We start from the raw sequence: 13815 nt of genomic DNA on the forward strand, positions 1-13815 counted from the left end.
CTCTGCACTCAGATACTGCCTCCTGGGACACCTCTCCTGCAGAGGGTGCGAGATGCAGGTGACTTCTGAACAGGATTTGTCAAATGGATAAGGAAGAGGCTGTCCAAAGAACTGGTAAATGCTCCAATGTTCAAGGCCAGGTTGGACAGAGCCTTGGGTGACATGGTGCGGTATAAGGCATCCCTGCCCATGGCAGAAGGCTGGAACTAGATAATCTTAAGGGCCTTTCCAACTCAAACCGTTCTATGATTCCACAATAAAGAAGAACAAAACACATTTAAGTGCAGAAAGAGCTCTGCCTTAGAAGAACAGAATTCAGGAAAGGAACCACACAAATCAGCGGCCACCCTGGTGAAAAACCTTCAGTAGTTCTGCCAGGTGACCTTGTGCTGGAAGAGTGAGGAAGCATAAGTAAGTCTTCTGCTATCTACCCCAGCCCTTGGTATTGCCACAGTGAAGGCTGTCACCAGACGTGGGACACAGACACCATGTGCCAGCCAGAACTACTGTCCTGGAAGGTTTGGTGCCTGCCCCACTGCATTGGCAGTGTTGTGGAATGATCTGGAGACCCTGTCCTTCTGATCACTACCCCTTGCTGCTCATCCAGGTGGGTCACAGTGACACATCCAGGAAATACCCTGAGCAGCTTGAAGTCTGCAAGGCTTTGGGGCCATAGGCCCTTGAGACACAGCAAGAGCGTGTTCCAGCTCCGTTCTCAACAGTCTGTCCCCCAAAACTCTTCAGGCTGAAGTACAGACCCATTGGAGCGCACACGTCTGCCAGAGCCATGCCTGGCCCTGCAGCTGATGCTGCCCACTGTGACTGAGCTTCCCTGATCCTGGTGCCCCACTGGGGATGACAGAAGACTGCCAGGAAGAGAAAGACCCTGTGCGAGAGGGAAGAACACCTCAGCAACCATGCTTGCTGCAGTGCAGAGAATGGCTTTAAACTGGGTCATCAGAGAATGGGGACCAAAGCCCAGAGATCAGAGGAAGGTCTGGAAAAAGTATTCCAGTAAAGGTCCACCAGAGCAGGTTGCTCCGAACCCCTGTGTCCAGCCTGGCCTTGAGCACTGCCAGGGATGGGGCAGCCACAGCTTCTTTGGGCACCCTGTGCCAGCGCCTCAGCACCCTCACAGCAAGAGCTTCTGCCTAAGATCTAACCCATACCTGCCTAATACATGTGTCTAACACCTGCCTTCTGAGGGTAGGAGCAGCGGGATCTGTCACCACCACCCAAGAGGAGGTGGTGGGTGAGGTCGTCCACAAACAGCTAGTGAAAGTCTTGCAAGTCCTTATTCTCTCCAGGATTTCGACTGTCGGATGTCTGCTGGGAAGGCAATGGACCACTGCCAGGGAATCCAGGAGGGTCCCAGACCACTGGTGACAATTTCCAAACAAAACGAACACTGGCTGCTAGAGGTGATCTCAGCTTGACTTGCTGCTCACCGAGAGGGCAAAACTGGTGGGGAATGTGGTGATGGGGAAGCAAGGGCAAGGTGGCTGCACTGAGCACCTGGAGGAGGCTCAGGACAGACTTCAGCTCCCTGAAAGGACCCTGAAGGGAGGGGGGGGATGCTTTGCAAAGAGAAGCTGTTGAATGTCAGTAACAACCCACCTACCCTGTCATTTAGAAGACCGGGCACTTTGCAGAGGGGCAGCTTGGGGAGGAATCAAGCTTCTAAATGACCTGAAACAAAACATGTGAGGAGAAACAGTGGCAGGCACCAAAGCAATGAAAACAACGCTCAAGCACAAAGCAGGGGATCAGGAAGGCCAAAGTCCAGCTGGAGCAAAGACTACCAGAAGACATTCAGCTGAACAAAGACATCTTCTGGGGTTCACTGGCACCATAAGGAAGTTTGGGAAAATGTGAGTGCTGACGAAAAATCAGTCGTGGCCAATACAGGTGTGACCAAAGTGCTTAACTCTGTGCTGTGTCTCAGTGCTCACGGACAAAGTGTGCTCACAGACTGTGGAGCCTGACAGACAATATAAGATATACAGCCAGTAGTGGGAAAGCAACAGGTTCTTCGTACAAGAGGGGCTGCATCCATTGGAAGAGTTGGAGAGGAGAGAAACAAAAATGGCCAGAGGGATGGAGCAGCTCTCCTATGAGGAAAGGCTGAGAGAGCTGGGCTGGGGCAGCCTGGAGAAGAGAAGGCTCCTGAAGGGGAGACCTGAGAGCAGCTCCAGTGCCTAAAGGGGCTGCAGGAAACCTGGAGAGGGGCTTGGGACAAGGGCCTGTAGGGCCAGGCCAAGGGGAATGGCTTGAACCTGCCCGAGGGGAGACTGAGCTGAGCTCTTAGGCAGAAGCTCTTCCCTGTGAGGGTGCTGAGGCGCTGGCACAGGGTGCCCAGAGAAGCTGTGGCTGCCCCATCCCTGGCAGTGCTCAAGGCCAGGTTGGACACAGGGGCTTGGAGCAAGCTGCTCCAGTGGAAGGGGTCCCTGCCTGTGGCAGGGGTTGGAGCTGGAGGAGCTTTAAGGTCCCTCCCAGTCCAAACCATCCCATGATTCTATGGCTTCTGCCCTGAGTACGAGCCTGTAACACACGCTCCTGTTGAACAAGGCTGGGCTCCCAGCCTGGCCAGCAGCCTGAGGGGTGTCATCACCCTTTCCACTCAGTGCTGGGGAGGCTGCACTGGAACATTGTGCTCAGTTTTCAGCCACTGAGTTCAAGAGATGGGGACAAACTGAAGAGGCTCCAGACCCAAATCGCACAACAAAAAGCCAGCTAGGAGCCTGTGACTGCTCGCAGGGACTTACAGAGGTGACTGAGTTGAACTGTTCCTGAAGGAGCAGCTCATGTAATGAACATGGCCAAAAGCCACAGATTGTGGTTTGGGAGGCTCAGGTTGGACTCAGACTCTAGATAAAGAACAAGAGTTTCCAGGAGCACAGAAGGGCTCCACAGCAGGCCACCAGAAGGACCAGAGCAGCACCAATATGCACATGGTTTCCTACAGAAGGTTCCTAACGCTTGGCTGGACAGAGCCACAGTTGACCTAATGTAGTCTTTCTCAGAGCAGGATTCGAAAGAACCCTTCAAACCAGCACTTTTATAGAATAGAATCATAGAATAGTTTGGGTTGGAAAGGACCTCAAGATCATCCAGTTCCAACCCCCCTGCCATGGGCAGGGACACCTCACACTAAACCATCCCACACAAGGCTTCATCCAACCTGGCCTTGAACACTGCCAGGGATGGAGCACTCACAACCTCCCTGGGCAACCGATTCCAGTGTCTCACCACCCTAACAGGAAAGAATTTCCTCCTTATATCCAATCTAAACTTCCCCTGTTTCAGTTTTAACCCGTTACCCCTTGTCACTACAGTCCCTGACGAAGAGTCCCTCCCCAGCTATGCCTCTACAGAGAGGAGAACACCCAGCTGTGGGTTCAAAAGTTGGCTCAGGAAGAAGATCAGCCCAAACTTACAGTTTCACTGTGCAACAGAGTGACTCATTGATGGAAAAAACCTCAAAGATCTCCAGAGAGCCCTGACAGGGAGTGATGGGAGAAGATTCTCTCCACTGTCTCACTAAAAGCTATGTGGAAACTGTACTGAAACACATGCTCAGAACTAAGAGAAAATCCCTCCATTTGAGGATGTAAAAGACTCATATGTAACCAGGACTCAAGTTTCTGCAGTGGGTAAGGACCTGGCCATAGCTCAGGATGAAAATATGGACCACCAAGCTACGTAACCACATTTGTTCATGGTCTTTCTGTTACTAAAAGGAGTATCTCTCACAGGAAATGATCAGTCTTCAGAGCTACCTGACATCCAGGCCACTCACTGAAAGCTGGAGTTCCCAGATAGCCAAGACAACCCATGTGGGAGCTGGGAATGCTGCAGGGTGCACTCAGCAGCACAGAGAGGGACTTGCAGTGATGGGGAAGTAAAAACCATCCACATTCTCGTCAGAGACTGGTCACATCCTGCCACCACTGAAGGCACTGCTGATGAAGGCATCTCTAAGCAACACAGTCACAGTATAGAATCCAGTACTACACACAGAGTAAAGCCAGGCCTCCAACACTCTCCCCTGCTGCCATATGGCTCAACACACCTCGACGTGATGGCCTCCACAGTGAGGAACTTGAGGAAAGTTTCAGAGCTCTGATGAAACCTTGTGCTATTGAAGTTCTTGGTCCACCATCAACTCCAAATGACTTCTGTGAGACAGGCGGACTGCAATGAGCAAGTGGGATGGAATGGGAGAAATGAACCAAATCTCCTCTTGAGGTGATGGAGATACCATGCTCAGAATCATGTGTGGGAAGTGCAAGCCATCCTGTTCCCGCTATGTGGATAATTAACAAATAATAATAATAATTGCTGATAGTGCATCTGGGTCTTGAGTAAGCCAAGGAGTGTTTTGGTGCAAGGTCAGACTGGGAAGTAGCCTGGGGAGTGATAGTTTATAGAATGGAATTTATAGTGACTGAAAACAGCCACTGGGAATGATGTGGTTTCCGTTTGGCTTCATGGCTCGGGCCCATATCTGAATGCTATGTATTACCATGCTTGAGTGAATAAAGTGGAACTACTTGTGAAAGCAGAGTGTGTGTGTGTGCGTGCCTGTGCATTTAGCCTCTTTGTTTACAGACCCCACAATGACGTTCAAAGGCTGAACCTCCAAATTGAAACACCGTGTCCAGGAAGGGTTTCCTTCTCCTGTGTCTGCTGCTGGAGAACAGCAAACAGGACAGACTCACAGCAACCTCAGTGTTGCTTCTGAGCCTCCAGAGGTCAGCACCTCAGAGCACATGGACACCACAAAATTCCCTGACTTCACGTTGTAGAGTCACCGCTGGCTCCTCATGAAGGCTTTGCCACCCATAAACCTGAGGAGAACCAGTCAGTGGTAACTGCACATGCAGCTACACCCACAGTGTCGAGAGTGCTCAGACTCTGGCAGCTCCTCTGAGAGAAGCCCCCGAGAGCACAGGGAACAAACCCCAGATGCTCCAAGGAGATGCTCCGTGTTTAGTACCCACAGCACTATGGAATAATGCACCTTTGTGAAGAGGCTGCAGTGCTGGGATTCACCTGACACAACTTGCTGTCCACACAATGGGCACCTGCCCTGGAAAAAGCTTTCCTGGGATTCCTGTACGTTCAGGGGAGAGCTGGTTGGAAGCATGGAATGGTTTGTGTTGGAAGGGTCCTTAAAGCTCATCCAGTCCCAACCCCTGCCACGGGCAGGGACCCCTTCCACTGGAGCAGCTTGCTCCAAGCCCCTGTGTCCAACCTGGCCTTGAGCACTGCCAGGGATGGGGCAGCCACAGCTTCTCTGGGCACCCTGTGCCAGCGCCTCAGCACCCTCACAGGGAAGAGCTTCTGCCTAAGAGCTCATCTCAGTCTCCCCTCGGGCAGGTTCAAGCCATTCCCCTTGGCCTGTCCCTACAGGCCCTTGTCCAAAGCCCCTCTCCAGAATCTACCAGACTTGTCACATCCTAAGGCAGACACAGGGCCAGGTCAGATGAATTCACTGCCCTAAATTCCATCTCCACATGTATTTGGTCTCCACAGGTAGCACTGGCAGACCAGGCAAGGCAGGCAGTGCGGGCACCCAGGTAACTGAAGTCAAAGGTGAGGTGAGATGAATCCCACCACAGATCTCTACCAAAGCCGTGTGCTAAGGTCACCTGTGTCTGTGCTGTTGCAGCAGCCTCATGGTTGTAGGACCATGTTGGTATTTTGGAGATTACAGTGCCCCATGGACAACTGGCACCGTGGTGCTGAAACAAGGACATGGACAAGTCGAGAAAAGCAGCCACTTGGCTTCATGTTAGAGCTGTCCTCCAACCAGTCTTCTTGGAGCAGATACGATGGAAGTGCAGCTAAAAGAGATGCTGCATAAACACTGAGGTTACTCATCTATACATAGAAATACTGTGTGAGAGAGGGAGAGGGGTGGAGATCTCAGAACTGGAAGGTGAAGGCCTGAGCTTGGTGCCTCTGATCTACCTGCCCTAAGCAAGCAGAAGCCCTAGGAATTGTCTGTCCCTTCACACTCCAGGCACAGATCGTGTCAACCAGCACCACAGGTGGCTCTGCCCATGGCTGACCCAAATCCCACTCCTGACAGATGGGCAAGGTCAGTCACAAGGAAGAAAGGGCAGCCTCCACACTGGTGATGAACTGAGGATCTGTCTTTAGAAGACCTCATGATACGAAATAACTTGGTTCATGTACTTGTTTTAGCATGAGAATCTGCAAAGTGGGATCCTCTGGCTGCTGAATCAGCAGATAACAAAGATGCTGAGCAGTTACTGCTGGAGTTTCACCTGGGTGGCTTCTCCTGACACATGGGCACATGCACTGCTTGGAGGCCTCTGGGCTTTTGACAGATAACGGGAGGAAGCAGCAACTGTGCCCATAAGAAAGCCCAACCAGATGTGCAGCTCTGACAGTGGCCATGGGGGGGTCAAGCCAGGAAGCAGAGGAACAGGGGCTGGGAAGTATATTAAGGGGTTAGGAAGTGAATGGAACAGTGAGACCAAGGGTGAACAGCAGCTCACGGGATAAAGCTGAAGAACTGCAAGACAACCATGAGTGACTTGCCTCATTCCCCCAGCAGATCAAAGGGCTGCCCTGCCACTGTCCTTCCCATTCTCTGCCCACTCCCTGCCTCCACCCAGCCCAACACACAGCTGGTGGGCAGGAAGCCCCTGTGCAGGCTCCCAGTAAAGCAAGGAGCAGTGCTGTGTGATGCATCTCCCTGCCCTGCTCTTGTGATACACAGACAAGCCCCCGCCCTGCGGGCTTTGGGCTCCTCGAGGCAGAATTTCCCCTTTGAGAGCTGGGCACTAAAGGGTCTGGACAATCTGGTCCAGCATCAGAGGGTTCTCCTGCAAGCTTAAAACCCAGACAGTGCTTCAACATTCTGTAGTAACAAACTCCAGACCAGATTTCCACTGAATGCTTTGCAGCAAGCAGAGGCCGAGCCAACACAAAAAGAGGATTCAGCACTTGCGGGCACTCCACAGGATGTGCTGGGATTAGAAACCAAACCCGTTCACTCCAGTGCGAAGAGTGTCTGGACCTCCTGAGAGAGGATTTGAAGCACAACAAAGGAGACCAGAAAAAGCAACAAACCCAGAAAGCAAGGGAAAAAGAGCCAGTGGAATGAGCGCAACATATTCCAGTCTATTATTATGGTACTTTAGAGCTGCAAAGACTTGGAAGACCAGGGACTAGGCTGGTGCAGGGGCCCCAGCATAAGCCATGAGGATAGCATTTCAAACATGCTCCTTCTGATGCTGGATTTCTGTTGGTAGGTGGCATTGCAGGACTGAGGCTACGTCTCTCCACAGCTCCCAGCTCCCTCTGCCACAGCTCAGAGCCAGAAGACAATCCAAGGTGGAGGAGCGTAAGGGAGCTGGGCAGTCCTGCAGCAGATGCTGTTAAAGCTGGGATCAACAGGAGATAAATCCCAGCAGAGAGTGGCGAGCAGGCAGCCTACATCAATATGTACAGACTGAAGACAGGATGGGCTGTTACTGCTGGATCTTGCGTTAACTCTGTGTTGTCATGTGTGAGACCTACCAAGATGCCCAACGAAAGGACTGAAGGCAGGAGCAGGGTGGGATGATAGTGGATCGGGCAAGAAGCAGAGGAGAACAAAGGGACTGGGATCTGGGGATTTGCTACAGAAGCACCAGGCTGACCAGTGGGTTGAAAGTCAGCTACTGGTAAACACAGTGCCCGGAGCAGCCATGGAGACTGCTTGTGTCTGGCTGTGCCTGTGCATTAGGCAGCTGGGGAGACCTGGGGGCTCGAGACCAGCTGCTGGACAGACCCAGTGTCTGAAGGCCTGTGGGATCCAGTGCATGTGTGTGTGCACGTGACTGTGCACGTGTACCAAGAGATCTGAGTAGCAACGAATGGGTCTCAGGGGTTCATGCACTCAAGTGCTAGCAACTGGGGAGACTGGAGGAGCCAGGGAGGGGTCTGATGGAATCCTCCACCTTCACAAAATCAGGGAGATGTTTCCCAGTTAAACACGGACACAGACCAGCCTTGCTGAAGGAAGTATCAGGTGAGGACACCAGCACTTGCCAAACGAGTGTCTTGAGCTCCATACAGCCATCCCATGGATCCCACTGACAAAGCCACCCCAACCCGCCAACCAAGCAGGCCTCAGCCTGCCATGTCAGGCAAGACCACTCATGGCCCTTCATTCGTATGCAAGGTGCTCAGAAGCCTTGGATGGGGCCCAGAACAACCTGCTCTAGTGGAAGGTGTCCCTGCCCATGGCAGGGTGTCGGAACTGGATGAGTTTTAAGATCCCTTCCAACCCAAACCAGTCTGTGATTCTAATTTGCTAACTCCAGTGTTAAAGCACCTTACCTACATCTAGCACTGATGTCCAATACTAGTATATCTTTAAAGCTAAAAGGTTAAAGATTAATTTCAGCAAGAGATGGTCTCAGGATACAAGTTACAAGGCTAGAAATGAAGTCTCAAAATGCCCATGTAACTTCCACCTAAATTTAACACCTCTAATCCATACACTTGAACAGGTTGAAGATGGTCCCAGAGACCTGTACAAGGCTTCAAGCCGTATCACAGCATCTCATTTTCTGACTATTGCCCGTGGGAACTAGCTTTACACTGCGGCAAAGCTGCTGTGCTTATTCTAAACCCACCTCCGGCTTTCCTTCCCAGGGAAACCACACATGCTTATTGCTCCACTTGCCATAGATTTAATGATCATGCAGCCACAGGGGAAGCCAGCTCAGCTAGCTGATCCCAAGGAAATGGCAACCAGTAAATGCATCCATTCTGCAGCTCAACATCCAAGCTGGGAGGGAGAGGAGAAGGACCACAAATTCCAGTCCAGATGAGGCTGCTCTACTCTAGGACTGATCTGCTCTTCAGCCTACTCCTTGCACCCCACGTGGCTTTATGTGCATCTGAAATTCTTCCTGGCTTTGTAATAGCATATATCAGAAAATCTACCAGCTCTATAACGGGTTTGTCAGGCTTATGGCAACTAGCACTTCACCGGCTTTCTTTAGAGGCTGCAGAAGACACCCCAAGGACGCAGCAGAAGACGCCCCAAGGAGAGAGGAGCTGTTGACACAAGGCTATCTGGGTCACGCAGCTTTTGCCAGCAACCTCCTACTCGCAGCTTTCGAGGACATTCTGGCTGCAGGACCTGGGCCCAGGACGGATGGAGCGAACAGCCCTACTGGGAGCTGCTCTCCAAAGGTTTGCTGCTGGTATGGAGGGGAGATCTAAGCCCACTAACAGCAGGAAGGAGAGCAGCAGAGAGATGTGCTCTTCCCGACCTGCACCTCTGCTGATGGGTGAAACCCATGGTTCACTCGCTGTGGCATTCACAGTGTCCCTGGCTATGTGGCATGTCCCACATTCTGCCCATCCATCCTCCCACCTGCCCAGCACCACTGTGGGACTTCACGTCTTGCACGAAGGGCACAGTACGTTCAGCACCTAAGCACAGACACTCACAACATGGACACACCTCAGCCAGCCCTGCTTCAGGCAAAGGCTTTCCATCAGCCACACATCCATTGTCAAGTCCATGGCTGTGTCAGAGGTCCTTGCTGCAGTGAACCCCCAGAGCACTGCTGGGAGCTCCAGCGTGCCTCAATCAACTGCCTGGTATGTGGTGATGCCCACCCCTGGCAAAGGGAGTGTTTGTGAGCACAGTGAACTGCGGCAGCCGAGCTGAGCGAAGCCTCATCACCCACCTCCCGGTCCCAGCCCCACAGTCAGCACAACCTCCCCCGTCTGCCTGCCAGAAGGTGCAGCTCTGCTTGCCCAACACCACACACAACCACAACCTACGTGCCTCCCCCCACCTCAGACCAGCAGAGGTATCACATCCCCCATTACTGGGTTTAAAGCCTCATGATTTTTGCACGGGATGATGCAAAAGAGAAGAATCCCAGGGGATGCCAGCCCTTCCTCCAGCTGTACAACTGCCCGTCCCATGTGTGCTGCTCAGACTTGCTGTGAGGAGACTTGCAGTGGAGTCCAACCACATAACACACCTCAAACCTTCACAGTTCCCATCCCATCTAGTGCACGATAGGCCTCACTCCACCTCTTCTGCCCCTGTTGCTCCCTTGGAAAGGGCAGGATCCATCTCACACCCCTTCCTGCACTGACTCATCTCTGAAACAAACTCTCTGGGATCCCTTTACAATGAAGGCCCAGACACGGGCATCGTGATTGCGTGATTCACAAGCACCTGAATCACTCCTCACCAGAATGACACTGCATTGCAACAGCCTTTCCCTCGGCTGTAAGAACGCAGACCTGGGCTCTTCACACCGCACCCACTGGGCTCTAAACGCCATTTTCCCTCGCAAGCACCACACTGCTGTCTCCTACACTTTCCTCATTCAGTGAGGAGCGTCCCTGTAAAAAAATTACTATTATTGCTTTCTTTTAAGTCACTCCTTAAGACCATCCTCTGCTGTGCTCACTCACCATGAGGCAGCTCATGTGTCACGACTGCTCCATGCCCGTCTGCTCCTGTGTCATTTCTCTTCTGTCTCCTGCCTGTGTCCCAGGGAGTCTGCACCTCGATCTCACCTCACTGTATCTTGTTGCTGAGCCCCCCAGGCACTTGTTTAACATGACTCTAGTCCTTGCTTTCCTTTCTGTTAAACATAACCAGGAAAACCCATCTGGCTGTGGCCTCGGAGTGGAATGAAGGTGATGCACAGCCCCAGCATCGCCTCCTCCAGAGGTGTGATACCAGAGCAGAGCCCTTCATACCTGATCAATCTTCTCTATACACCCCAATACTTGCACCACATTGGGCAAAGCTACAATAAATACCAGTACAAAACAACCCTGACACTGGCCTCCAGAGAGAGCATCTGACGAGTCTTTTCTCCAACCTCCATTTTCAGTTAACAGAAGGGAACCTGTCAGCTCATCTTCTAGCACAGAGAACATGCAACTGTTTGAATTATTGTACCTGAACTGCAGCTTTTCATCAAGACATCAGGCAGCAGACATGTCAGTAACAATTATTACCCAGCTCTCAAAATACCTTATAGAGCAAACCAATTTCATGCAAGACACAGAACCTGCAGAGGCAGATGCCGGTGGCAGCCACCGCTCACCCTCCCTGCCCCTTCCTGGCTCACCTCGATCAGAAAGTCCCCCGTGCGAAGCCCTGCTCTCCAAGCAACACCTTCCACATCCACTGATTCCAGGTACTGGAGTGCAGGGAAGGCCGGGGTCGGGGTGAACTCCTCGATTGGGGTTTCAGCTGCAAAACACAAAGGGAGAGTGAGATTGAGATGCTGCGGCAAAAACCAAGCAGAAGGTGGTCAAGGATGTCCAGGAGCATGGGAAAGTCTCTGTATTTTGTTTAAGAAAGAATATGCATCCAAGGCTTAGTTTGACATCAGTGCAGGAACCAGAGCTAGTGCTACAGGAGGAAGAGCCAGTGCTACATGCATACTGTATTCATCAGCTTAGACCCCAAGGTAGCCCCAAGAGTCGCATCTGCTCCCACAGGGCCCCCAAAGCCTCCTCCATCTCCTGGTGCCACAGATGAAATGCAAACAACATAAATGAACAACACCAGGACGGGAAGAACTCACTTCTCTGTCTACATCTGAGTTAAGAGCTCCAGGCCTCTTTCATAGCCAAAGAGCAAAAACACGAGCACCTGTGCTGCTGCAGACATGATGCCTGCTCTCAGTGCCCTGGAGCAGTGCCCCTCTTAGGGGTCCTACAGGAGACCATCAGCTCAGGAGCTGAGGTACCTGTGTTGATGGACATCTACATGAGTCATATGAACCCCATTCTTCACCAGTGAGGTATAAATTACATTTCTGGTGGAAAACCTGCTCCTGCCCCCAGAAGAACACCACTTCCAGGGAAGGGACTTCTGCAGATGCACCACATAATTAATGTAAGGCAGTGCACTTACATCATCCAGTCCCAGCCCATCCTGGATGAAGGATCATTGCCCATCAGGATGAAGGAATTTTGCACAGGTTATGCCCATCTTAAGGCAGAGACACTTGTGTGATGGATGCTGCCTTGTGTGATGTGTCAAAGGGACACACTTCCCTTGTCTATCAAGAAAAGGCCATTGTGGATGTTCAGAAACATCAGGTCCATTAAAGACATGGAGCAAAAAGGCCATGGTTACTCTTTACATGCTGGCCAGACTCTGCTCACCTCAAACTACCAGTGGTACTCAGATGATGCTGTCCCCAGCACAGAGTGGGTCAACAAGAGACATTAGGCAGAAGTTGTTCCCTGTGAGGGTGCTGAGGCGCTGGCACAGGGTGCCCAGAGAAGCTGTGGCTGCCCCATCCCTGGCAGTGCTCAAGGCCAGGTTGGACACAGGGGCTTGGAGCAAGCTGCTCCAGTGGAAGGGGTCCCTGCCCGTGGCAGGGGTTGGGACTGGATGAGCTTTAAGGTCTCTTTCAAGAGTCTGGGATGATTCTATGAAGTGTGGCTGTTTCAGGGGCTGGTCGTGATTCTCTGAGAAGGTTTTTATTTCCCCGTTTTTGTCTGCAAACAGACCTGCTGCCTGTGAACCTGCACTGTGCAGAGGGGATTTGTCTCTTGCTACACTAGGCCATAGCTTTGGATCAGTGAAGACTTCTTCACTAGGCCTTATTTGACTGGAAATACCTGAAGCGGATGCAGGGGAAGCTCACTACGTCCTTTTCTAACAGCATGTGATCTCTTTACCAGCTTTCACGTTACAGCCATTCCCAACAGCCAGTGCTCTGTGTGGGTAAAGAGGGAAGTTACCTTTCCAGGAAAAGTGCTGCTTCCTAGCATCAGGACACCTGGCCATTGCCCTTTGCAGCCTTCCAGGGAGCAGTATCTACAGGGTCATTCCAGCCCTACCTCCCCTTGGTAGCATGACGGGCCAGAGCCTTCAGCAAAGGTCCCTGTAGGGCCACCTCTCACCCCAGCTGATGGATGCAGACAGCATGGTGTACTTTTGTTAGCAGTACAGATAATGATGCACTGTAGTTACCCATCCCTCTATGTCTACTACCAACACAATACAGTTTTTAAGAGCTGTGTCAATCCCCTAATGAAGCAGCAGATTTAATATCAGAGTCCATGGATAATCTTAGCAAGCATCTCCTTTGATGTCAGGTCACTCCAGTAAATGTGACCCACATTCTCTTTCATTTGTGCAGAACACAGAGATGCTGATCTTACCCAGATGAAATGATTTCCAGCATTTACCACGCTGCTTCTTGATTATTTTAATTAAAATCTTTATGCAAGACTTTTTTCTGCTACCTCAGCCAGCCACTGGCTGGCACCAGACCAAGGCCACGTTTGCCTGACATGCCATGTCCTGGATGATCTTAGATATCTGTCTTTTATCAACAGCTTCCCATGACTCCTTCCTTTGATGGAACCTAACTTAAGCAGCAAAGAGCCATCAAATCACCCCACCTATTCTTAGAAATGCCAGTGTAACATCTGATTTCTCCAAATCCTTCGGGACTTCCCCGGGATTAAACTCAACTCTTTGGATCAGTGTTGACCAGCAAGTGCTTTCAATAGTCTGAAGTTCAAAGAACCACAAACACGATCCTGATGCAGATTGCAACTGCAAAACTAAGTGTGCATTAAGTTATGCTAACCCCAGGCCTAGAAGGATAAGAGGTTTAAGGTGAAAAAGACCTTGTGTATTGCCTGAGCCTCTGAAAATGAGACAAGGGGGGACTCGGGCTCTCAGCGTGTCAAGTACATTATTTAGATAATGATGATGAGCCACACGGTCCCCACGCTTCACAAACACAGCATCAGCACCACACACCAGTGCTG

The 13815-nt window shown here is 51.5% G+C and overlaps 1 protein-coding gene across 9 annotated transcripts in view; it reads right to left on the reverse strand.

Annotated features, from left to right (window-relative positions):
• The window catches only part of SHANK3 (SH3 and multiple ankyrin repeat domains 3), a 322687-nt gene that overhangs the window by 61870 nt on the left and 247002 nt on the right, over positions 1–13815 (reverse strand). For all 9 annotated transcript variants that reach the window (XM_065695522.1, XM_065694720.1, XM_065692333.1 and 6 more), the window contains one exon: positions 11142–11266. In XM_065695522.1, coding sequence (XP_065551594.1) covers positions 11142–11266 — 125 coding nt within the window. The remainder of the gene's footprint in view (positions 1–11141; positions 11267–13815) is intronic.

This window comes from Lathamus discolor, chromosome 1 (assembly GCF_037157495.1).
Source record: "Lathamus discolor isolate bLatDis1 chromosome 1, bLatDis1.hap1, whole genome shotgun sequence".
Taxonomy (NCBI): domain Eukaryota; kingdom Metazoa; phylum Chordata; class Aves; order Psittaciformes; family Psittacidae; genus Lathamus; species Lathamus discolor.